This window comes from Aythya ferina (genome assembly GCF_964211825.1).
Source record: "Aythya ferina genome assembly, chromosome: 8".
Taxonomy (NCBI): Eukaryota; Metazoa; Chordata; class Aves; order Anseriformes; family Anatidae; genus Aythya; species Aythya ferina.
In genome coordinates this window covers 28,040,358-28,064,197 of record NC_140304.1, presented here as the reverse complement: position 1 = coordinate 28,064,197, position 23,840 = coordinate 28,040,358, and the positions used below count along the sequence as shown (strand labels likewise).

At 42.1% G+C, this 23,840-nt stretch overlaps 1 protein-coding gene across 1 annotated transcript in view; it reads left to right on the top strand.

The window, feature by feature from the left end:
* Positions 1-23,840, top strand: part of GLIS1 (GLIS family zinc finger 1) — a 188,835-nt gene that overhangs the window by 152,683 nt on the left and 12,312 nt on the right. The window contains exons 5-7 of the mRNA XM_084527455.1: positions 1,121-1,231; positions 4,408-4,540; positions 10,281-10,431. Of these exons, the coding sequence (XP_084383581.1) occupies positions 1,121-1,231; positions 4,408-4,540; positions 10,281-10,431 (395 nt within the window). The remainder of the gene's footprint in view (positions 1-1,120; positions 1,232-4,407; positions 4,541-10,280; positions 10,432-23,840) is intronic.

The window sequence follows — 23,840 nt, the reverse complement described above, 5'->3', positions numbered from 1 at the left end:
GACAAACCAGTTTTCTAGCTTTGGGAAAGCACCAAAAAGACTTACTGGTACAAGTGAGAAGGCCAAGATTATGTTGACAGATGAGGCAAGAAAACAAAGCACAAAGGCATGTTCGGCTTTGAAACGCTGTGAGCTTTGACACGCAGCACTCCTTGCTACCAGTTAAGTCAATGGTTACTTAACAACAAGTGCCAGAGTCCTTTTGTTCAGCTTGGTAATTGCACATTCACTTGGCTGCTGTACTGCGGCACGGAGATAGTGTTTCGCTAGCTGGAAGTAGGCATAAGTGAGAGGAGAACTTGGTGAGGCTTTCCATTGCTGGGACTCCAGAATCAGCAGCTAAATTGGAGTGCCCTTTAAAATTTATTTATTTTCATAGGAGAAGACCACGCTGGAACTGCTTGCCCAGGCTCAGATGGCTTTCGTAGGAAAGTGCTCATATTGTGCCACGTTTCAGCGAGCTCTGACACATGCCAAAGTCAGCTGGAAAGGTCTTCCCAACAAAGTCAACAATAGTGGATTTTTGTTTTTGTATTGATTTTCTCAGATGTTAATGTTTGATGCAGGTTGTTTGCTTAGGAGTTATAAAAAGAAAGACGTTGATGTTGTTCAAAACAGGAAAAGGGTATGAAGGAAACCAAATGTGTGCTATTCCACAAGTTTTACTCTGCTGCATGTGGAACATAGTTGTTGTAAAAACTATGTAAACCAGAATTAGAAACCAGAACTTCTATATTTATAATTTTGTTGGGTGTTCTCGTGATCATTTAGTCTACTGTTAAGGCTAGAAGACTTAAAGCTCTCAAAGCCCATCCAATTACATCTCATTAGCATTTAATTCAGCTCAGTAATATATCCAGTGTGCAGGATTACAGATGTGTCAAATGCTCTCAGCACTTGTCTGGAGAGCAAAGTCAGAGCCATCGGCGCTGCTCCTCTGTTTGCGCTGTGTCAGGCGTTTGTACTCAGAGTTTGCAGATCTGGAAACGGCAAGCAGAGCAAGCAGCTCAGGCTTAATGCCGTGGTGCACAGAAATGGCTCTGTGTCCTTCAGGGCTCTGTGTGCCAACTGCAGAGATGCACAGGAATATGAAATTTTTTCCCTTTCCTCACACCTACAGAAACCGTACGCCTGTCAGATTCCTGGCTGCTCCAAACGCTACACCGACCCCAGCTCGCTGCGCAAGCACGTGAAAGCTCATTCAGCCAAAGAACAACAGGTGCGTAAGAAGGTAAGACTCACCAGGCAAGAAGTGACGCATCTCCAGGTCTCCACAGTTTTTAAATTTAACTTTAGTTTATATATTTTCGAATCAGGGTTCCTCTGCAATACCGCTGCAAGAAAACTCAAATTGTGCTCATTTCCCTGTTGGATTTTGATCGTTATTGCTCACCAGCTCACTTCATAGTTCTGCACTTCCAAGGCCACCACCTGGTAGTTTCACTTTGTCCCACGCTTTCTGCCCAACCATTTCTTTCCTGTTCACAAGCCCAAATTTTGCAGTCATTCACATGAAATGTTCACGCATTGAGTCTCTGCAAACAGCTAGTAAATACATGCTAGCAGATTATCTCAAATTCAAGTGAAACAAAGCCAGCATACTATGGAAACGTCAGAAAAGGAGTGCTTGTAATTGATCAGAATGAACCCCCCCACGCTTCTCCCACCACATCTGTGTTTTAAACACATTTACAAGTCATTCCAAACCCAGGCTGCTAGTTGTGTTTCACTAGTATTAGATTCAAATAAGCATTTTGGTTTCTACGGGCTGAATCCTGAACTCATTATTGAACGGGGAGGCTTATGGGCTCCAGCCCAGGATCAGAGACTTGTTTATTACGCATTTGTACACGCAGTTTGTAAACAGATGATTGGGACCCCACAGAGCCGGGCTGTGACAGAACAGACCATGAGCATATTTGCGGCCCAGGAGTGGCAGGGAATACACGGCTTAGCAAGCAATGACAATTAGCTCCAACAAGCAGCAGTGGTGTCCTCAGATCCAGTCAGATCTTTTATGTCGGTGGGCAGGGCTGGAAAGGACTGCCCAGGATTGCAGCCCAGCTTTGTTTTATAGGGTAATGTGGTTTCACTACAGCTCTCGCCTTGGAAGGTTCCTCAGAGTGTGCTGTGCACATGCCTCCCACACCAGAGGTTGCAAAGCACTTCTCAAGAATACCATAAGGGAACCTTTAGGTCCTACTTGACAGTAAGAGACAAAAAGCTGTAACCGTAATTAGCCACAGAAAGAGGTAGACTAGTGTCAAAATCTTTTGCAATAGCAAGATCTTTGCAACAGGAAGATTTGTTACATGGAATTCTCAGATGACCCCGGAAAGCAACCATGCTCTGTGTTCTGAGGGAGAGAACTGCCCACCTTTTTCCTTCCAGTGGTTGCTGATGTACTTCTTGGGGAAAGGAAGGAGGGAATTCTTTCCTAACAGCAGATATGGGTATTGTTTGTTCAGTTCTGACTACAGGACTTAATACAGGAACTCATTAACAACCTTTACGTCTGGACAAAGGAACAGTCCCCATTATTACACCCCAACAACTGATGAGGCCAATTGCCAGTTTTGCAGAGGAAGGCGGGGAAAATACCTAAATCCAAATTTTGCATTAAGGGGCAAAAAGTACTTCCTGGATAAGCAGGGGGAGGCCTTAAGCATAGAAGGAATACAGCAGGGCAAATGCTCTGCACACACATTGAAAACTCGGGCTACTTGGACATACCAGGACACCAAATATCCAGGGTTTCATATCTCATAATCTCCTAGCTTGAGGAGTTTTTCTGCATGTATATACACACCCTCCCGTAGACTTATCAAGTCTATCTTAAAATAATGTCAATTCCTTGCTTCCCACACCTTATTTGGTAGACCAAATCTAAATCTGCTCTCCTCCAGAGGTTAGAAATCATCTTCGGATTTCCTGTCTCATTTGCCCATGATAACTTTATGAATATTTGATCCTTTGTCTTTTTTCCTTTAACCTAAAAGGCATCTGAGAAAGCAGTAGATTGGAAGAGCATTTTGATCAGGCTCTCTTAACAGGGACCAAGCTGAATCTGATTCATAAAGAAATAATAAACAGATATTTCACTTAATCATATTACAGGAAAAAAAAAAAACAAAAAAAAACACCACCCTTTCACAACTAAGTAAATCTCATTGCTATTGAAATAGTGATGGTCTACGTTGGATTTCAGACATAGGATAAAAAGGGAAAATATTGTTCACACTCACTTGCTCAATTTTGGTTACTACTCTGGAAAGTCAGTTTCCTGTTGGCATCAGCTTCCTCGGAGTTCTGAGCAGCAATGATTTAGCCAAGGAAGAAAAATGCTCTGCCCGCATGTCTCAGTTGAGATATGCTACCAAAATGTGCCATCTCTGATACAAAAGAAAATGTCCTGTGCTGAGACTTACATCAAAGGAACCCTGAATATTACGAACATGGCTTAGATGACTGCAGCGGTAATATTTGGTTGTTCTGAACAGCTTTACAAGCACAAAATACGAGAAAGTTAGCTGTTAATTTAGTAGTAGTTTAAGTTTAATTGGCTGCAGATGCACTTTGTGATCCAAATGTTAGATGTTTATCTTGATCAAACAAATGGCTGTATAGCAGAATTCTGAATAGGTTTGCCTGGATCTTTTATTTAGAATAACCAAACCCAGGGGAGATTGGTATGCAAAACTGTAAACAGAGAGACAATAACTATTTATTAATGGCTATAGAATATGATGGCTGTGTGTGTAATGTGAGCACTATATTATGACAAAAGCTTGGCAACGTCAGCATGTTTGAAAGAGAATTAGAAATGCTTTTCTTTCTTAATTCTCCTCTCCTGCTGTTTTTAATATGATCGACATTGTGGTTTTCAAGAGTTTGCTTCAGACACTTTTGCCAGAGCTTTAATTTACTTGGAGAACAGCTGACATATTGGTGATACCTCGTACACATTACTGACAGCACATTATTCCACCAGTTCTAATCTGATAAGCACAAACACTTTTCTTTCCCTATCAAATGTCTTTCCAAGTGTCACAGTAACAACGTCATGCAATCCTTTTGCCACAGAACCCAAGAAACTATAGAAAGCCTGAAAATATGCAGTTAAACTACTATGGAAGGATTGAAGAAACCCAGGGTACATTATTGTCTGGAGCAAACTGCTCTCAATTTAAGATTAACACACTTAACTTGTGTGCTTAAGAAAACCCAAATTATGTCTAATTAGAAATACCAACTAATAGATATATCCTTAATTATACCAAGTTGCTAAGAATGTCATTTTGCTCCTTCCTTCTGTACATAATCTTTAAGCAAAGAGACATATGAATTTAATTAGACGTCATTTGGTTTACTTTGAAACAAAATGTTTGTTTTATCTTCCTCTTGTAGCTAAATTCATGTACTGATATCGAACAGGATGTACTAAGTGAATGCTTAGCTATACAACAGCTCCACACATCTTCACAACACATTTTGGATGGGAAATGTGGTCGATCTGTAGGTCATCACGATTTAATTACAGGTAAGAATATTTCTAATAAGTATCATGCTAATGTCAATACAATAACAGAAAAGCTTGTGGGTCTGATTTGCCACAATGGAAGAGGTTAGAAAAAAATACATAATAAAATAAAATGAAATAATTTTGTGAGTTCTTTGCTAAGATCATCAATAAAACATTTTAGCTTTGGGCCAAATGAATCTGTTTTAAATTGATTTAGTAGCTCAGTTCAAGCTTTCCAGATAAATCCTAGCTTTTTCCTGTTGAGACTTAGAGAAAACCAAAGGTAAACTGGGATTAGAAAACAAGAATGCCAGATGCTCATTCACCTGCACCAAGGGATGAGCTGGTGCTCTTTATTACTGTATTTTGCTTTGTAAGAGTACTAAGTAACTAGAGTTACTTAGGGAAGAATTTCATCCTTTTTTTCTCACACCAGATGTTAAAAACAGCAACAACAAAGTCATCCTTTTTGACACCTCCTATTCCCCTTTCTAGTTTAAGTTGCACTAAAACGTTGGAATGTACCTGGTGAGCAGGATGGAGTAGGAAGGGAAATGACCCATCATTCCAGCAGCGCTCCCCTGGGAGTCTGCACTCCCAGTTTATATGTGGCTCCTCAAGAGGTGGCAGGAAGCTGGAGGGACTTGGGGGGATTACTTCAATGCTCTGGCTTTGTCATCTGCACTCCTGAGATGTGTGAGGGCAACACATGGCCTCTGCTCTCCACCCTTGGCAGTCCAGCCTCTCCCTTCCAGGCAGGACAGGAAAGCCCGGTGACATTGCCCTCAGGATGGGGTGTGGTTAATAACCTCAGGAATAGCCTCAGATTTCAAGTGGCCACAATAAAACAAGAAAAAAGTTACTGCTTACAGATAAATGGACTGGCCCTGACCTCACAGTGTCAGTTCTGAGAACCTCATCTGAAATTAAAGGTTTAGTCTGTCAATAATACTGGTTTTCTCCAATAATTTCTTTGCAGATTATATCAGTCTGTCACAGGGTTGTTGTAAAAAACTTAGTAAATCTTTCCCGATACTTCCATCAGGTCACCCTATAAGAGACCCCATCACATGCACAGTATGAAAAAGTGCTAGGGAAAATAAATCACTATTTTACAGTGAAACAGAGGTTACTTCATATTATGTGTGGTGTAATTCCATAGGCAAAACTGTTCCTCTATCATTATTTAGGGCAAATAAGCTAAAGTGCTGATCCTTACAGATTTAAAGCATAAGGACATTCCTGCTGCCACCTATAGTTTGCATGTTTGCTCTTTCACATAAGCAGAGATAATATTTCTGGACAAAGCAGCTGTAATACTGTATATAGGATATGTATGGATGAATACAGTATATGATGGTCTCTTAATGCCACTTGAAAATATGAAAGTGTTCATGGTTTAAGCTTTTTTCTTTTTTTTTTTTTCCAAAGAAACCACATTATTAATGTGCAGAGCTCTGGGCTTTAGGGATCACTTGGATTCCTGGAGAGTTTCAGTTTTGTCTTTCTCCAAGTTAAAGCACATTTTAAATATGTCAGGGATGAAAGCCAATCATAGAAAAATGAAATATGTAAAAAACTCCCGTCCCTTGTGTCAAACTTCAAAGCAGGTTTGTGCTTAGGACTGAGTAAGACAGTGAGCAAAAGAATATTTTGCAGTCAGAGGAACCCATTGTTTGCTTAGATCTTCTTTTACCTTCCTTGTAAATTGCTTCATGGCTGCTCACATTCAAGTCCAGCTGTGCCCAAGGGCTTCTCTCGCTCTCCCAGCAAAGGAAGTTATCTCCATTCAGGTAACCCCATGCAGTCATCTTTTCTGGGCCTGCCCGTTTTGTTATTTTTTTTTTTCTGGTCTCTCCTGGCATAAAGCTGAAAAAAAAAAAGGCTGCTAGTCACAGATGCTCAAAGTACCATTTTGGCAACAGATGTTAAGGTTAAAGGCCAACCCATTTAAATTATTGATTGATGACACATATTTACAAGCTGAGGTGGTCAATGCATGAAGAGGCCCAAGATGCACAGCCCTGAACTGGGTTGGGCTTGCAGGAGCAGTCATTTATAACAGCTCCAAAGGCTTCTGTGCGACTTCAGGTACTAAGAATATAGTACCTGCTGTAAAAAAGGGAAAAGAAGCTGGAAAAGAAGAGGAATTTTTGGAACTATTGAAAATGATACTGAGTGAGGCTGGAATAGCAACTGCTCTTCCTCCTTGACTTCTTCCATTGTAGAGGCACCTGGTTTCTCAGGCAGAGGGAGTCCCTGGAGCAAAGGAAATGCAGCATTTCTCTGCTGTCAAATGACTCTTCCTTACTGTTAGGGATTGGCAGTGGGCAGGACTTGTCCACCCTCGTGTCAGCAGATACCTCTTTCTTTCCAGAACAAGGCAGTTCGCTCTCATTCTTTCCTGATAAACTGCCACTGCCATTATTTCCTTCTAAAAGTGCTGTTGTTGCTGGGCTTCACACCCAGTCATGGGATCCGGGTGACAGCAGCAACTCCAAATTTTGAGTGTTTTAATTCTGTAAATACACACATTGAAATTTTGACAGCCAAAATGAGTTCCAGTAGCAGACTAAATGGCTCATGGCCTGCATAGAGCCTAGCGCGGTACGCCCGGCACAGTGCCCACGAGCAGTGAAAGGTCTGTTCCTCTGAAGGAAGTGAAGTTAATATTCTGTTGGAGTGCCCTTGTTTTGAACTTAATATTAAATAAGTTCAATTTGGCTCTTAGTGACTCAAGAGAAATGAATGTCTCACTGCAGACTCGCATGGAATCCCATAGTAAACCCCGTCTTCCATTGCTTGTGCCACATGGCCTTGGAAATACTCCTAATTACAGGCAGACACCCCCTGCAAGCAAAGTGAGCAAACAATAGGGGCAATGCTTGGCCTACATTGGCTTGTCTTTCGGCTTTCTCACTATCCAGAAGCTTCAGGGGCGGATGCGGCCCGCTCCAAGCGGAAGGCTGTGCAGTCTCAGAGCTTCATCGCCAGGCCCAGGAGCACACGGCCCCGTGCCTGGTGCCAGAGCAGCCTCGCAGCTCCCTTTTTGCTCTCCCTGGCCCAGCGTTGTGCAGATCGGGGCTCTGGGCCTAGTCTCATTTCCTTAGGAAGTGAGACTTACGTAATCGTTGTGCTCGCCGCTGTCCACATGTGTCAGTCCCCTTCCCCACAGTTTTATTTTTTTAATCCGTTAGCCAAGCTCAACCACATTTGACAAACGCCCCAGAGATAATTGCGTTCTGATGAGTCTCATGAATCCTGGCAGCTGGATACCAGAGAGTGGCACCCAAAACGAGCGTTCCCCCCCGCGGGAGCAGCAGGCAGGGCTCAGCTGGGCCACATGCTGCTTGGCAGCCGCCAGCGCACGTGCGGCGCCACATTTGTCAAAGCGTCACAGAGGAGATGGGGACAGCTGGCTTCATCCCGACGTGCTTCGGCTGAGGTTGCGGTGGGCTGCCGAGCGAGCGGTGCTGTGGGGCCGGGCTGTCAGTGCGAGGGCAGCCAGCGGCCTCTGGGGTGAGGCAGCACACGCTGCGGTGTGGCAGGAGGGCCGGGGGGACCCGAGGACAAGAGATGCCGCGTGTCCAACCCAGCAGGAGCGAAGGCGTTGTGGTGAATAAAGATGCAGGAAAAGGAAAGCTCACTGGTGAACTAACCCCACAAACCTCAGCACACATGCTCCAAGCGGGGTGCTTTTCCAGAGGAGGTGTAATCTGTAAGTGAAAACACGGATTAATTCAGGGTAGATGGAAGGAGCCCTGCTTCAATGGGAGAGGAGCTCCAAGCCCAGTGTGGGCAGTGGGTGTCTGCCCACGTTGTTCCACAGCTGGGTAAATTCCTCTGTGTACTGGTCCTGGCAAAGTGTGACAGAAAGGGAGAGCGGCAGCAATTGTGGTTTCATTTTCTTTTCTGATGGGGTGGGTTTGAGTGCATGGGATTGTGCAGGACACAGCTCTCAGACATAAGGATGTGTGGGGTGTTTTTATTAACTTTTTTTTGCCTCTCTAGAGGGGCATGCTGGCTGTGATTTTCTTGTTGTAAAGGTAATACCTGAGCAGTAGCTGAGAATCAGGTACTGTGGCACTCTGTCTTCATCCACCCCAAGCAAAGAACTGAAACCATCCATGGTAACTGGGGCAGTAAGGAAGAGCCCAGGGGAGACCTCTGAAACATTCATGAACTGTTCAGGGGTGGGACTGTAAGACAAAAAAAAAGTATGTGTTTACTGGCTGCTGCACTATTAGAACTCTCTTCTGTGAGTTTTTTAACTTTTTTGGGGTGAGCTATCACCAAGGGGCCATTAAGGCTATCTCAGTCAGATAGAGAGCACAAACCTCCCTTCCTAGATTCAGCAGTTTCCTCCAGGCTGTGCTGCCAGTATACCTGAACTGCGTGTGGAAATACAGCTCAAGTGTGAAATGACACAGCACAAAGTCGAATGGGTGTTTGGCTCATCTGCCAAGCCTGAGAACAAATGTGTGAACAAGAAGGATCTGTGGGAAGTGGAATCGATTAAATCGTAAAATAGGCTGAAGTAACAGCATTCTCACAGTGTAGCATCCTAGCTACTGGCTTACTGTTATCAGAAGAGGCTTTGACAAATAAATCCTTGCATCACCTGGGAACATCTGACTTCTTAAAACCCCTTCTGTCTGGCTTTCGGTGCAGAAAGCAAGTTGTTTTCACTGGCTGGTTGACAAATGTTCTGTCTAGCGGGAGACAGAGATGATGTGGTTCATTTTCGTTCTTTTAGATCTGTCAACAGCCGAGGACTCATTGTTCATGAGAGGTTTTTGACTCATCTGAAGTCCCTGACAAAGGTGGCTGGAATCTTGCCCTAGTGGTTCTAACTCTTCAGTCACAAAGAAACAGATGCTGACATTCAGCCGCTGCTTACCCACCCGGAGGGCTGTCACACATTCCGCCTGGCCTCAGCTTTTCCTGTTGCTTTCTGCCCGTTACACGTCCCTCAGAGGGTTTGGGACGAGAGCCATCCCGAACCCTGCCAGTGGTGTGGGACACGGCAAAGCACGGCTGACACGCAGCTCCCTTTTCCTCGGTGTGTAACTCTCTCACACTGAGCAGGACTGGAAAGGTGGACACTGCAGAAAGAAAGAAGGCACAGAAACTAGCCCTCAGAGGATGTGTGGGGACTGCTGGGCTGTAGCTGGGCACTGGGAGCTGGCAAACCTCATCCGCCCCCCACAACTTTCACAGTACAATGTCAGTGGCTGCCCTAGTCCATGTCTGTGTACATGCCTCGGTGGGCCAAAACTCTGGGAGCTGTATTGTAGGTAAACGCAGAAGGCAGAGAAGCAGAGAAAAGAAGACCAGGCTTTGCCAAGAACTGCATTTAGAGGAGCCAGGCCTTTTTCCCCCCTGCCGTAGGGTGGCATGAGCAAACAGCATCTAGAACACCGAAGTACAGCGAAGGCAGGGTGAGAGTCCTGCCAGCTCCCACAGGCTGCTGGGGGGAGTGCATCCACATCTCCAGTCACAGGACCATCCGAGAGTGTTGGAGGGGAGACACACACGTGTCAAAATGACCTGATAAAGCATGAGTGCCATGGCAAACTCAAGTATTCACTACCATGCTGCGTGTCTGGGTAGGCGACTGCCCCAACAGAGGTGTGCTGCCCCGTGTGTGTGTCGGGGTGGGCTGGGGGACAGGGAAGGAGTTGGAAACTATCAATTCACTTGGATTCTCCTTTCCTTGCTTATTTTACATTGCAAAATGATGTTTGTTTGTTCACAGGCATGTACAGTGGTTCCAGTGCTAACCATAATGGTCCCTCACCAGGTGTATTGCCACCTCCTCACGACATCCCTTCAAGGCACCATCCTCTTGACTCCACCCTCTCCAGTCCACATCACCACCAGTCACCACTGGAAAGTGCCAGGGAAGGGTATGTGTGTGAAACATGCTTGGCCTCTGTCAGGCATGATAGTGAACCATTAATTGTTTATCTTGGTTTGCATGAATGCTGTTTGAATGAAAAACACTGACTCAAACTAAGCAATTCTGTTTGTTTTAGAATTATAGAGTAATTTAATTTGGAAGGGACTTCAAAAGTTCACCTCATCCATCCACTGCGCAAAGCAGGGCAAACTTTGACATTTCTAAAAATTTGACATTACAGCCATATCTTTGTCTTCCACGAAATACACTGGGATTTTGTTTTTCTCCACAGAGTGCAATTGTATTTAATTTTTTAAATTCTTCCTCAATGACTTCTTGTAGATTTGGATAAGTGCAGAGAACTTTTCTTAGCTAAGATGAAAAAATTCTCAAAGGGTAAAATCCAAACTATGACTCACTCGGGAATAAGGCAGTGTTTGCCTTTATAAGACTTAGTTTGTGTCAGAATGGCAAGTTTTCTCACTTCCTTGCTCTCTGTTGAGATTTTGGTAATGCATTTTTCAGCTGTAAGCATTAACCAGTAAGATCCTAATCAGGGAAGGGGATATTATCACAATGATTGCAGAGATTGCATTGCTACAGTACAGATTGTATTGCATCGCTACCTTATGTGATATTCCTATTTTACTATTTCTTCAAGGCTCTCAAAGCATCTCAACAGCAAAGAATCTCTGTAAGCCACAAAATTCAACTCATCTTTCTGCTACACTCATGGTGCCTTCACTCATGTAAATCACACATCAAACTTGGATTTTTTTTCTTCCCAGTGCTTTGGACAGGGAGGGTACTCTGATTTTGCTTTACTGATGGGAACTTGAGATAAAGGGAGATGAAGAAACTTTTTACCTAATAATACGTTGGGGTTCTTCAGCAAGGCCAGCGAGTGAATGTAGATTTTTTCTATCTTTGTCAGTGACTGACCCATCCCTTCTTTTATATGAGGAAAGAAAAGCCCAGGAAGTTTTAATTGTACTCTTTAAGCAACAGATAGAAGGTGGGGTGCATGGAAAGAGCACAACAAGGAAAATTACACCTGGAATAGTTGAAGAACTGTCTGACTGAGGAAGTTCATTTAGGAACAAGCTGCTGTCTTTTTTTTTTTTTTTTTTTTTATTGGGGAATGAATGCTGTAGCAAGCTTAGCTTCTATACCCTGTTCCTCCCTCAGCCACCTCTTCTGACCCATGCCAGGAACAAGTGCCTCCCCACCATACAATGCATATCTGCCCATCATATGAGTAGACTTTGCCCCTAATTACTGAAAAGCTTACATAAGATGTCTGCATCCAAACCCTCTCCCTCCCTGCCCTGCCCCCCACATTCCTCACCTTTTATTTCCCGTTGACAGACTCATGCCCATGGCAGAGACATGACCAACAGGAGGCACTGGGCAGGAGGATTTAGGTGGAAGTTGCAGCAGGTCAATGTGAGGTTTTCTGTAGCAGAGAAGGCAGTGAGTGCAAACAGGAGGAATGGAGATGAGAGTCAAAAATGAAGGTAATCCGCAAGCTACTCTTTCCCTGCAGCATGGGACTAGTTGAGCCCAGGGGAGCAGGATGCTTTCCTCCATGCTCCCCAGTGCACTGCCCAGCTGTTTCTTCCTTGATTTGGTTCTAGGGTAGGCTTCCTAGGGTAGGCAAAAAGTCCAACCGAGAACTAAACGGCCTAAGGGTACACTATAGAAGGGACTTAACAGGTGGTCAGTAAGGTAGATTTGTTTCAAAAGCACTTCACGTCTTGGTACTGTTAATAAAAAACAAAAGCAAAGAGCTGACCAGAATGGGGGCAGCAGTCAACTCGCCAGTTTGAGGGGTTGGAAGGTCCCAGATAAATTCTCTGTCCTACCCCTTGTGTCTCCCCACCAGAGTACAGCACTTCTCTTCAGCACTCACTGTGCTGAGTGAGCTGAGCTCCTCACCGGCTCCTTCTCCAGACGTTTTGATCATTTGCTTAGGCCAAAGCTTACATCAGAATGGTCACTGCTGTTTTCAGTTCTAGTGGAATTAGGATTCTTCCTCAGAGGAGATGACAGTGCTGATGCATTATCTCAGTGCTTACATACTTAAGCAATGCAAAGTCTTTGTGGAAACACCATAGTTAATATCCTATGACAAAATGTAAGTCTGGGATGATAATGGATTTCTAACCATGAACCAAACATCAGGAAATAGAAAAGGGAATGTATTTTTAATGGTTATTTTAAAACAGGCTATCTAGTTTCATGACATAATGACTTGGAATTTTTCAGGATCTCAAATACCATTTTCTAAACTCAAATAATCCACATTCAGTATTGTCACACCCAACCCCAGATCTTCTTTCTGTATTTTATCTGTTTATACTTACACAATTAAGGACTGCTGAAATAAAGCCCATCCATGGCATTTTAACTGCAAATACAGAAAGCTTAGTGTGAAGTAACAGCCTTTGAATTTCATTTAGCACAGTTTTGTGTAAAGCATCCATTCATTTAACTAAGAAAAATCACTTAATGATCTAATACCTGGAGCCACTGAATTCTAGACCTGTTACCCCTTTCCCAGTTTGCAGCAGCATGCCATTACTCATACAAAATACACGTGGTTTACAATAGGAAAGAAACACCTAACACTACCTTTCTTCATGTGAACTGCTCTAGCTGGCTGGCAAACATACAATGTTTTGCCTCATTTGTCAGCTGTCTCAGCATTCACGTTTAAGTAAATGCAAAGAATTTCTATACTGTGAATCTGTACGATGACAAGACTGGATTGCATAGTTTAAGTCTGTGGAATGAACTAAGTGATTATTATCAAGAAATCTAATTACTGAGTCATCAAATATGCAAGATGCCAAAAACTACATGAGGCAGAGTACAAATAGTCTACTCAAATTCGACAGAAGATTCAGAATTTGATTTAAAGGCTTTTTTTTTTTTTTTTTTTTTTTAATAAAAAAAAGCCCTATGCCATACCATCCTTTGCCAAAGTCAATACCAAGTGCAGCAGTCAATTTTCCCAAATGGCTTACTAGGACATTTAAACAGTTTGACAAAATTATCTAATTCACTTGAAAATGTTCTAACAAAATCTGACTTCATTACCAAATGTATTTATACTGGCATTATACAATATGGAGAACATTTTTTCAAATTCTGGTATGAAATATACGCTAGACCAAATAATTTACTTTAACTTATATTGATATTAATTAAACTAAAACTGTGTGACTGAGAAATACTTTAGCATCCAGAAAGAGGGCTTGTCATGATTAGAGTTTAAATATATATTTATTTTTTACTTCAGGTAGCAAAATGTTATTTTAGCATTTCTTGCAGCATATGCTATATATAATGTCTAATTTGGTTTCATTTTGTCCATTGCAAAAGTAGTCCATTTTGATTTGTAGCAGTATGAAGATGGAAGCACAACTTTTAGTATTAAATCTTAGGTGGATGTTGCACTTGGCTTTCTCTCTGCTATTTTTTATGCTGGTATTATCTAAGTCATCTAAAAATGTACTTAGTTGTATTTGTAGACCAGTTCCCTAAGTTCCAGTTTAAAATGTTTAGTGTGATAAATTATTGGTTTAAATGAAACTGATCTGACTAAAGTTAAATGAGTTTAAGTGGTGGCACAAAGTAAGGGATTTGCACCAATTCAGCTTAATGACCGAACAAGGTCACTTTGTAGGATCTGAACACAGTCCCTCTATAAGTGACTGTGAGGCCCTCGCTCACTCGTGCCGCTCATAACAAACAGCACTTATGTTCTCAGAAGAAGCTGGGGGGACTGACAAATAGTAACTTCACCAAGAAGGTGATGTGTCTCCAAGGGAAAGGAAAGCAAAACTATTTTTTATATCCTCCTGTGGCAATTTAGTTCATTTCTGCTCTGTAAACACAACAGTCAATGAAGAACTAGTGAGATTAAGACATCTGTGGTGTCCATAGGTGATGATTAATGAGAACTCTGAATCCAGTCTTATAATTATGGTGAGTCTTTAATATCGAGGATTAAGTCATCAGGGTTAGAGGAAAGGGTTTATAGAACTCTCTTTTGCCCAGGCTTCTCACCAGCTAACTGCAACCAGTTCAAACCATGCTTCAGACCTCCCTGAAGAGCCACTTACCCATACAAAATCACAAGAAACAGGACTTAAGAGCAATCAAATGAAAAGAGACATTTTAATCAGGCTGCTTAAACATCAGATTTTTTGTTTGCTTGCTTGTTAGCACCTGTTAATTCAAATACCACAGAAATACTTCGCTGTAAAGAGATCTCTGTTAAAAGTTTAGTCCTTCATTTCTCTCTACTTCAAGTAAAACAAGGTACACAGAGCCTCCCTTTTTGCTCAACAAGGGAACACCAGATTTGAAATTCCTGATATTTTTAAGGTTGAATAAAATGCGCAGGATAAAATCCTGTGTGTTAGTTTTTTGTTTGTATTACTGCCATGTTATACTTAATAAGAAAGGTGTAAGCCAGATCTTGCATTGCTAGAATCTTTGTAGGAAACAAACTTTTACTCTCAAGAAGTACTCTGGAGAACTAAATACCTACACAGTTTTAAAACAGTTCCTAGGACCAAGGAGATGCATCATTCATTCATTGTGAATTCCACTGGAGAATACTCTTCATTTATAATAGAATACACAAGTCAGTGTTTTAGACTTTCTTTCAAAAGCACTAAAACCAATAACAAGAAACAGATATCCCTGACAGCTGAAAACATTTTCAATGGAGGAAGCCAAGAACCCATCATAATTTATCTCAGTGTTATGGACCTGAGCACGCAAAAGGGGCATCAGTACATCTGTACAAAGAAAGAACAATGTACAGGTGCGGAGCTGAGGTTCATGTAACAAAGAAAATCAGTAATTAAAAGCATCTGGTTGCAAATCCCAAGTCATTTATCTCATTGTAGAAAATGTGATCAGAATTCATTTATAATCATGTCCAGATAGGCTTATACAGTTTTTTCCCCCCGTAAAGCAAAATTAGCATTAGTTTAGGCTTACTTCAATGATACGCAGTTAAGAATAACTTAGTGTCTGATCATGGGGTAAAATACTGTTTGGCCATCAGCAGAAATAGATGGACGTGTATTTCATGTATGTTTCTAATAGAGCTGGATTGCCACTCATTAGAAAGCCTAAAAAAAGGGAGTGCTATGATCACAGCGTCACAGAGTGGCTGAGGCCAGAAGGGACCTCTGGGTCCTCTGGTCCAACCCCTGCTCAAGCAGGGCCACCAAGAGCAGGGACCCAGGCCCACATCCAGGCAGCTTTCGGAAGATCTCCAAAGAGATCTTCTTGCTCCATCACCCTCACAGCACAGCAGAGCTGCCTGGTGGTCAGACAGCACCTCTTGGGTTCCAGTTTGTTCCCATTGCCCTTGTCCTGGCACTGGGCACCGCTGAGAAGAGCCCTGCGCCGTCTTGTTGCACCCTCCCTTCAGGACTCGTAGGCATTGATAAGACCCCCTCTTGGTGACTGCCCAGAAGAGACATTGTAAGCAAAACTAGCTTAGAGTAAAATAGAGACAGGCACAAGAGAAGGAAGGAGTTTAAAAGAGTTGACCAGAGTAAATCAAGAAGCATTTAAAATGGATTCAACCACAGCTCTTCTGCGTTATGTTAATGATCTAAGCCATTACTGGTTTTATATGTAGGTAAATTAGTTTCTCTTTCATTTTGTTTTGTTGTCTAAGCAGAACTTCTGCAGTTAGACATAAGCTATATACACCAAGCATAATAATTTGTCATGATACAACAACTTGTTATCTTAACATCTCCCCCTATTAGTGCCTTTTTGGCTGTAAACCTGAGGAAAGCAGGTGTCAGCTACCTGTGAAGAATCTACCTACACCTAGAAGCATCTTGCTGCACTCTTGCCAGAGAAAAATGTCCTTAAATGACTAAAATAAGACAGATCAGTCAAGCGTGCAGTACGTCAGATAACATAGTGTAGACAATACCTGTGTTTGATTGCATGTCTTTGTAATTGACTTCCTGGCAATCACTTGAACCTAAAGCAGTGTTCTTTATCTAAATCTGTTTTGATATTTCTTTGAGCACATTAAAAATGATTTTTTATTTTATTTTTTCTACTTTGGTAACGTTTTCCTGCTAGACTGTTAGAAAGAATAAGATTTCCAAGTTCAGTTACATATAGTGCCTTCCACTGTAGTGATTCATCAGCTTCTTTTCAATGAAAATTATTGAATGAATCCTTAAAAATAAAAATGTATTTTATTTTGGCATAGTTCCTATCATGATTACCACGATTAAACTGCTCTGCAGATATTGCATATCAAGTAAGAGCAATTGTAGAGATATTAATTTCACATAGAAAAGCCCAGGTTTATGTACGTGAGTCCTTTTGTGTAGGTAGTGAAATGAGTTACAAAACAGTGAGTTATGTTTTATGCCCAACTATGAGACTTGTGTGTATTTGTTAGAACAGATAGTGAGTGTTTCAGTAACTGTACCTGAATACAAGGTCCTTGCAGAAAGCTTTTGAGTGTACCAGGAAAGGACTCCTCTGGTTCCTGTGTAATTTGCATCCAGAAGCTGTTTGCGTATCACTGTTGATTGGTAACATTATTCTAAAGCAATTAAATGACCTAAGACTCTCAAGTCCTATTAAAAGCTTCTTTGGATCGTGTTCTCCATGATGCTTGTGAAACCCCTCTAAGTGTGCTCGTGCACTCACTTGTTGACACTGCTCAGTGAAGATGCAGCACTGGATTAAAGCGATCCAATGCAGTATTCTGAATTAAGAAGAGTAGTTTGTACTTATCTAGAAGCTAGGAAAAGGCTGACTTTTCCTTAGTACTGCTTTAAAGGTGCTACACATGGGGGTATGTCACACGCTGCACTAGTAGCAGAGGCAGGAATAGAGTCCAAAGCTCTGAGCAGCAGGCACCTCCTCAAGCCAGCCACAACCAGAGCAAGCAAACAGAAAAAAATAAACAAAAATACTCTGTCGTATCTTGCAGTCATAGAGCAGAGACTGAGTATCAGACAGCCCAATTACTTGTTTGCTTGGTGTTTATAGAAAAGGATAATAAAATGCAATGATGCCCAGCAAGGTGCTCTTCAATGAAGGATTTATAAGATATCAGGGAGAGGGGGGAAGAGAAGAAAGGAAGAAAGAAAGAGAGAAAGAAAAGATTCCTTGCATTCCAGAAACCTAGCCAGAGGCACCTGGCAGTGATTAGTGCAAAGGTTCACCAAACTTCAGATAGAGTCTGTCTTTAAAAAAAAATAGAGGAAAAAAAAAAGGGAATGGTATAACTGTTTCCTGAGCATGTGCTGACAGAAATTCCCGTAGGGCAAGACCCAGAACAGAAACACGTGGCAAGAGATTGGGCGCTATCCAGAGACCAGATTAGCAGAGCTTTACACATCATTTTTAATATTATGGGAAGAGATGAAAATCAGTGTTAACTTTTTTTTTCTTTTTTTATTAAAAAAAATAATCCCCTGGTCCTGGAGCTCAATTGGACTTTCTCACAATATAAGTAACTGTAAGGCTAGGGGGAGTGAATTTATGAATGAAAGGGATGAAAGGGTTGGCGTGCTGGATTTTATGGTAGAACCTGGTTTCATGGAAACACCTCAGGTTTTGCAACTAACTGCAATGCTTTGCAAGTCACTTACGCTAAATCATGGAACTTCTTCACTTTGTGCTTCTCACATTGGTGCTTATTATATACTTTTCTTCATTGTAACAAGAGTTAAAAATAATTCTTAAAGTCTAGATTGTGTTATGTGTCAATATGGTATACATGAGAACTTTATTACGTTATGGCCCAAAATCTATGAAAACTTACTTGAGATAAAGGACAGATGTTTTTCAGTCTGGATTTGGTCCTGTTTCCACTGAAGTCATTGGGACATGGGTTGAGGTTCTTCATCTAGCTTAGGAATCTGCCAATCAAACCATCACATCATAAAAAGGAAAAAAGAAAAAAAAAAAAGAAATGACAGTTTTCATATTGGAAACATCCCTATCTCAGATATTTCTCTTTTGTGGTTACATTTCATTCTCAATTATTACTGAAGAATCTTAGTTTGAATTTATTTTCATTATTTTTCAATTTTCAATTTCAGTATTTGCCATATAAATGTACTGTGTGTGGCTTTTGGCAGTCAAGGCATGATGAACTAGATGATGAAAAAACTCCTCTTAAAACTGCTCTAAATCTGGCTTTACAATTTGCTACTCTGTTAATTTGTCCAGGAACAGCTATTGAACAGAGTGGCTAAAGCAAAGTATAAAACTATTTCTAACTCCAACTAAGTACTATGGATGGATACAGAAACCGTACATTACCATCTTGACAGAAAAATCACTGTCAATATGTATTTATTTTTGGTTCTGTATTTTACGAGAATATTTAAACAAAACATTTGGTGTGAATTGTGAAAATGCACAAATTCTTATGCACCACCACCTACTTGGGGAAACCAACCCAGGAAGCAGGATAAGTGATTCTGAAGTGAGATAATGGCACTTTTAGCCTCTTAGGTGAGATTGAGGTCTTGTGGAGATCATTGCTAACTCATAGTTTCTTCACACGTCTGTCTTACAATTTAATCTTAATTTTCACAATCAAAAATATGTATGTAACATGAAAATACAATTACAAGAAAATTACATGAAAGTCTTATTGGGATTTCTGTTTGAGATCCTTAAAGGTTCTGTTTGAGATTCTTGAAATTCTCACTTTATAAAATGAGAGAAAACAGAGAAGTATCTTCTGTGGTTTGACATTTAATTAAAAAAAAATTCTTCTGTTAAGATCCAGATTTCTGTGAGTTTCTACTAGTATGAGTGGCTTTGCAGTACCTGGCTCTTTATCTGTGTCTAACACGTGGTGTAACAGCTCTTCATGGGTAGTATCCCATCTGTCTTCAAGAGCTTACCTTAGGAGGGGCCATGAACCAGGTATTTTACAACTGTGTTTAGTTTAGCATGGTGCAGCAATGTGTGCAGTATCACAGACAAAGTATGTCATCAACTTAGGATCAGTTCTTCCAGTAGTGTTCTGTCAGTTGCATGGATGATGGAATTACAAAAACATGATTTTTCTGATTAGTCCTTTTACTAAATTGTTTAGTGATGCATCCTCAGAAGAAGAGTGCATTAGCTTTGCAATTCCACCTGAAATCAGAAGTCCCTCAAGACTAGTATTATGTCTTCAGCGCCATCCTACACATGGTGCTTCAAAGGGAATTTGAAAAAACCCACAATACCTGGTCAATCATATGAAGTTGTGTGATGAGTGAAGAGTGAGAATTCCTCTCTGACTTGTTGGGCGATCAGTTTACATCCTGAAGCACAAGATTTGATTACCCCTTGCCTAGCATGGAAATGTTGGTTTTGGCCATTAAATTATTCAGTCCCTTTAAAAGGAAAAACCTAGCTAGACTGTTTGAGTCTGTGACTTCCTGTGGCTATGAGTGCCACAGGCCACGGCATGCTGTGTGAGCAAAATGTTCCTTTTGTTCTAAACTGACCTGCCTCTCCCTGTGGTGAAAGCCCTGTTTCTCCTTTATCTTGGGCAGGGTGGAGAGGAGGCTGGCTCCTCCACTGCACCACTGTAACCTGAAAACTACCTTTTAAGTTCTCTTCTTTTGCTGCCACTCTTCTAGTTTTGGCAGTTTTCCTTTGTGAGAAATCTGTGCCTTACTATTCTAGTGCATCTTTGGCTGTTTTTATCTCTTACAATGATGTAATATATCAAAACTGAATACAGCTCTTCTGGTTTTATTATTATGTAATATACAGTCATTAATAAGTTGATTATTCCTGCGTCCAACTGCGTGGTTCCCTTTCTGTTATTATCACTGCACAACAAAGTTGCATGTTACTCCTACAAAAAAATTACTATTCCCAAAAGATAGGTTCAAAACTAGTCAACACATACAAGGAGCATAGACTCTTTTGCCAAATACTCTAATTTCTCCAAATTTGGTCTCCTCTTGCATCCTGTTTTCCACATTCTCAGTATACTCAGATCTGGTCTGAGCTTCTTGCAAGTGCCGCTCTGGGTAGCTTATCAAGGAAAAGGATTTTCAGTGAATGGTCACCAGTTCTCCCCCGCTGTCTTCAGGTGACCAGTAAGCATTCTCCTTAGCACTTCCCTTCAGACACACCCCAGCAGGATGCCACACGAGCCTCCTGGTCCATGCAGTTACAATCGTTTGTAATTGTTAAGCGGCAGCACCTTGGTTTGAGATATACACAGCACTACAGGTGCAGTTTTGATACCATGGGGACCCAAAAGAGTTATGGAAGAACTGGAGGTAAGGAAGTAAACTCAGGGTTTAGACAGCTGATCCTCCAGTTAGGGTGTTTACCAAATAAAACAAGGCTTGAGTTGTATATTAGGTAAAGATGCTGCTTCCAGGTTAGGGGGATTTCTGGGCACAGAGCAGCAGTGATGGCTGCCATATAGAAACCTACCCAGACAGCACCAAAAATACAGCAGAGATTTCCAGCCTACAGACTCCTGAGAATCCACAAGCTGTTCCTAAGAGATCCAAAAGAGTCTGAGAAGCACCTACTATTATTTGGTGCCAAAGTCACCAAAAGTCTTCAGGTGAAAAAGCCTTCCTACCTGCTCCATGTATTACATTCAACAGTGTTTTGTTTTGTTTTGTTTTGTTTTCCTTCATATAAGGGACATATGGTTTCTGATATGGAGTAATAAAAGCTTTGCAGTTTGTTAATTTGTTATTTGAGATAATGAAAACATCTAATCATCAGGCATCCTTATAAGACAGGGTACACTGTATCAGCAGAGCAAGCAGCCTGTAAGAACTGCTCATCCTTAGCTTTGTCAACATCAGGGAGATAGGAAAAAGATGTATTCTCTTGAACAGAAAGATTCAGAATAGTCAGGAGCCCTCAAATTTAATGAATTAAAGAAGGATTTTTCTGCGTGTATGTGAGAGGTAGGGATATTCATATATATACAAGTATATATTTATATTTCTGTGCTATACGTAGGCACAGATATATATTAAAAAGCCCCAAAAGGACCTGCAAACTTACTGAATTATGCAAGTTACAATTAAAATAAAATATACAGCATATATTTGTTATTAATATCCAAACCAAAGCAAATTGTGGTTGTAGTACAGTATTAACAGGAAATGTACAGGCTATTAGTTATTGAAACATATGCCTGTGCTACTGCCTGGGAATTTTTAATGTAACCAGCTGAGTTTCAGCTTTAAGTACTTTGCCATTTCTTCTTCCATACAGAAGGCAGCTCCTTTTAAGCTCTTTTCTGCTGCTAATGCATTATATATTTAATTTGTATCAGGAATAATTCCCCCTATCCTTTAACAGCCTGAGTGTCACAGCAACCTGAGCAGCAGGCAAATATTCAGGGCAGAATTAAACACAGGGCACTGGCAATGGGACAATTATTTGATGAAGAACTCTCCTTGAGAGTGCCAGGGCACATGTGCATGCACACACACACAGTCGTATTTTCGGGGCCAGCCTGAGCTGTAGGCATTGTGATGACTATTTTAAGGAGACAATCCCCATGATGGCCACTTGTGCTAATACAGTCTGATTTTTCTGCTGAGCAAAGCTCTTTCCTAGCTACAAACTGCGCCCCAACGTATGGGAAACGTGAAATTCCCTGTGTGGGAGAGCCTGAGCAGAGCAGAGCAGATTTTACAGTTACCTGCGCAAACTGCTGGGAGCTCTTCATGCAGAGGAGGCACAGCTCATCGTGTTACACGGCGCGCTCGGGGTTTCGGCTCAAGTTGCTGTGCTGCAAGTTCCTAGGATACTGGCTGCCTGCAGACAGCTATGTTTGCCGAGCTCCAGCACCGTGACAGCAGGGCCGAGTGGAAGCGGGGAGCTGGCAGCACAGCTCACCCAGCCGGAGCAGGGCCCTGCGCACCGCCGAGCCCCTGCTGCCTCCCGGGTGGCTTTGAGGCACGAGCCCTGGCACAACTGCTGAGCTCACGCACAGGTAAAACAAGAATAGGAAGGAGAGCGTGAGTGGGGACAAGCACTTGCAGCAGCACGACAAGCACTACAAGGTGTTGTGAGAGCAGGCACGGGAAACCCAAGACGGGCAGTTGCAGAGTACGTGCTCACCAGGAGCATTTTCCTCCCTCATTCAGCGTGGTTTCTGGCTGGTTGCTGGCCTCAGAGTTTTCAGTACTCTTTTGTTTCTCTTTAAAACATGTGTGTGGCCATTACCCATATAAATGTCACTATCATGATCTCTTTTAGCTATTACCCTTCCAAAGAAAACAACTGCAATCTTTTTAATCTCTTTTCAGATAGAAGCATTTCCAGGCTTCTAATAGCATTTCTGGCGTGTCGAGGACAATGTCTCCGTGTGCCGTTTGAGCAGGCTGGGGACCGTTCTGTAATTTGTGCTTGTGCTTTGCCAGCACTCCCGGCAGCCCTGGCTGAAGCTGCACCAAGGCTTTCCTGCAGGTCCCAGCAGATAGTGGCAGCCCCATCTTCATGCAGCACTCACCACAGACACACATTGGAGAGAATTTGTAGAGGATACAAGGTGGAGCTGGGCAGCAGGACAGATCAGTTTTGTTAAACTCTTTCTCCACCGAGACGTTTGAGGAGCAGCTACAGCCACATGGGAGCTGACCTTTGCGTTTAGCTGCTGCTTAGCAAATAAACTCGGCATTTTCCCCCGAGCATCTGCTCCTCAGCCGTTTGCAGACTCTGAAAAGCATTTTCTGTCTCTGACCTGAAGAGGGCACAGAAGTCCCCCATTCCCCCACCGACACAGCCCTGCACCCCTCTTTTCCCATGCCCGTAGCCCCAGGCGTTTACCCGCTGGTAGGGTATGGGCCATCCCAGCTCGTTTCAATTTTTGTTGCTGAGTTCTTTTTAAAATTAACTTAAAACCAAACTAAACCTCCTCTTTTTCTCACAAAAATTTTATTTTCCAGTTCTTAAATATTGAAAGCCTTGAAAATACCCTTGCCTTAACCCATTTATCAATGCTTGTTTATTTCTTCAGTTTAGTTTGGGATATTCGGGCTCTCTTTGGTCCGCATTATATGCCTTATTTTTCTTCTTTGGGGTGAAGGAGTTATTTCATGATAGGATTGGCTCTGACTGGTTGATTTATTTAAGCCCCTCTTAATAGAGCGTCACTGTGACGCTGTGTCACTGTGACAGTTTTGGCAGCGTTCCCTTGCTTCTCACATTACATTTGATTATGCCGTTGTCACAATTAATTCACAGTTCATCTGTATTTACCTCTTGAACACTCCCAGGTAGTGCTTAGCCCTGTGTCCAGCACAGCCTCCCTCCACAAGTTTTAGTTCCAGCTGCTCCAGCAGTGCAAACTGGTGAGAAACTGCTGGCCAGAGCATGACGTGTGCTGCCCGAGCGGCTTGT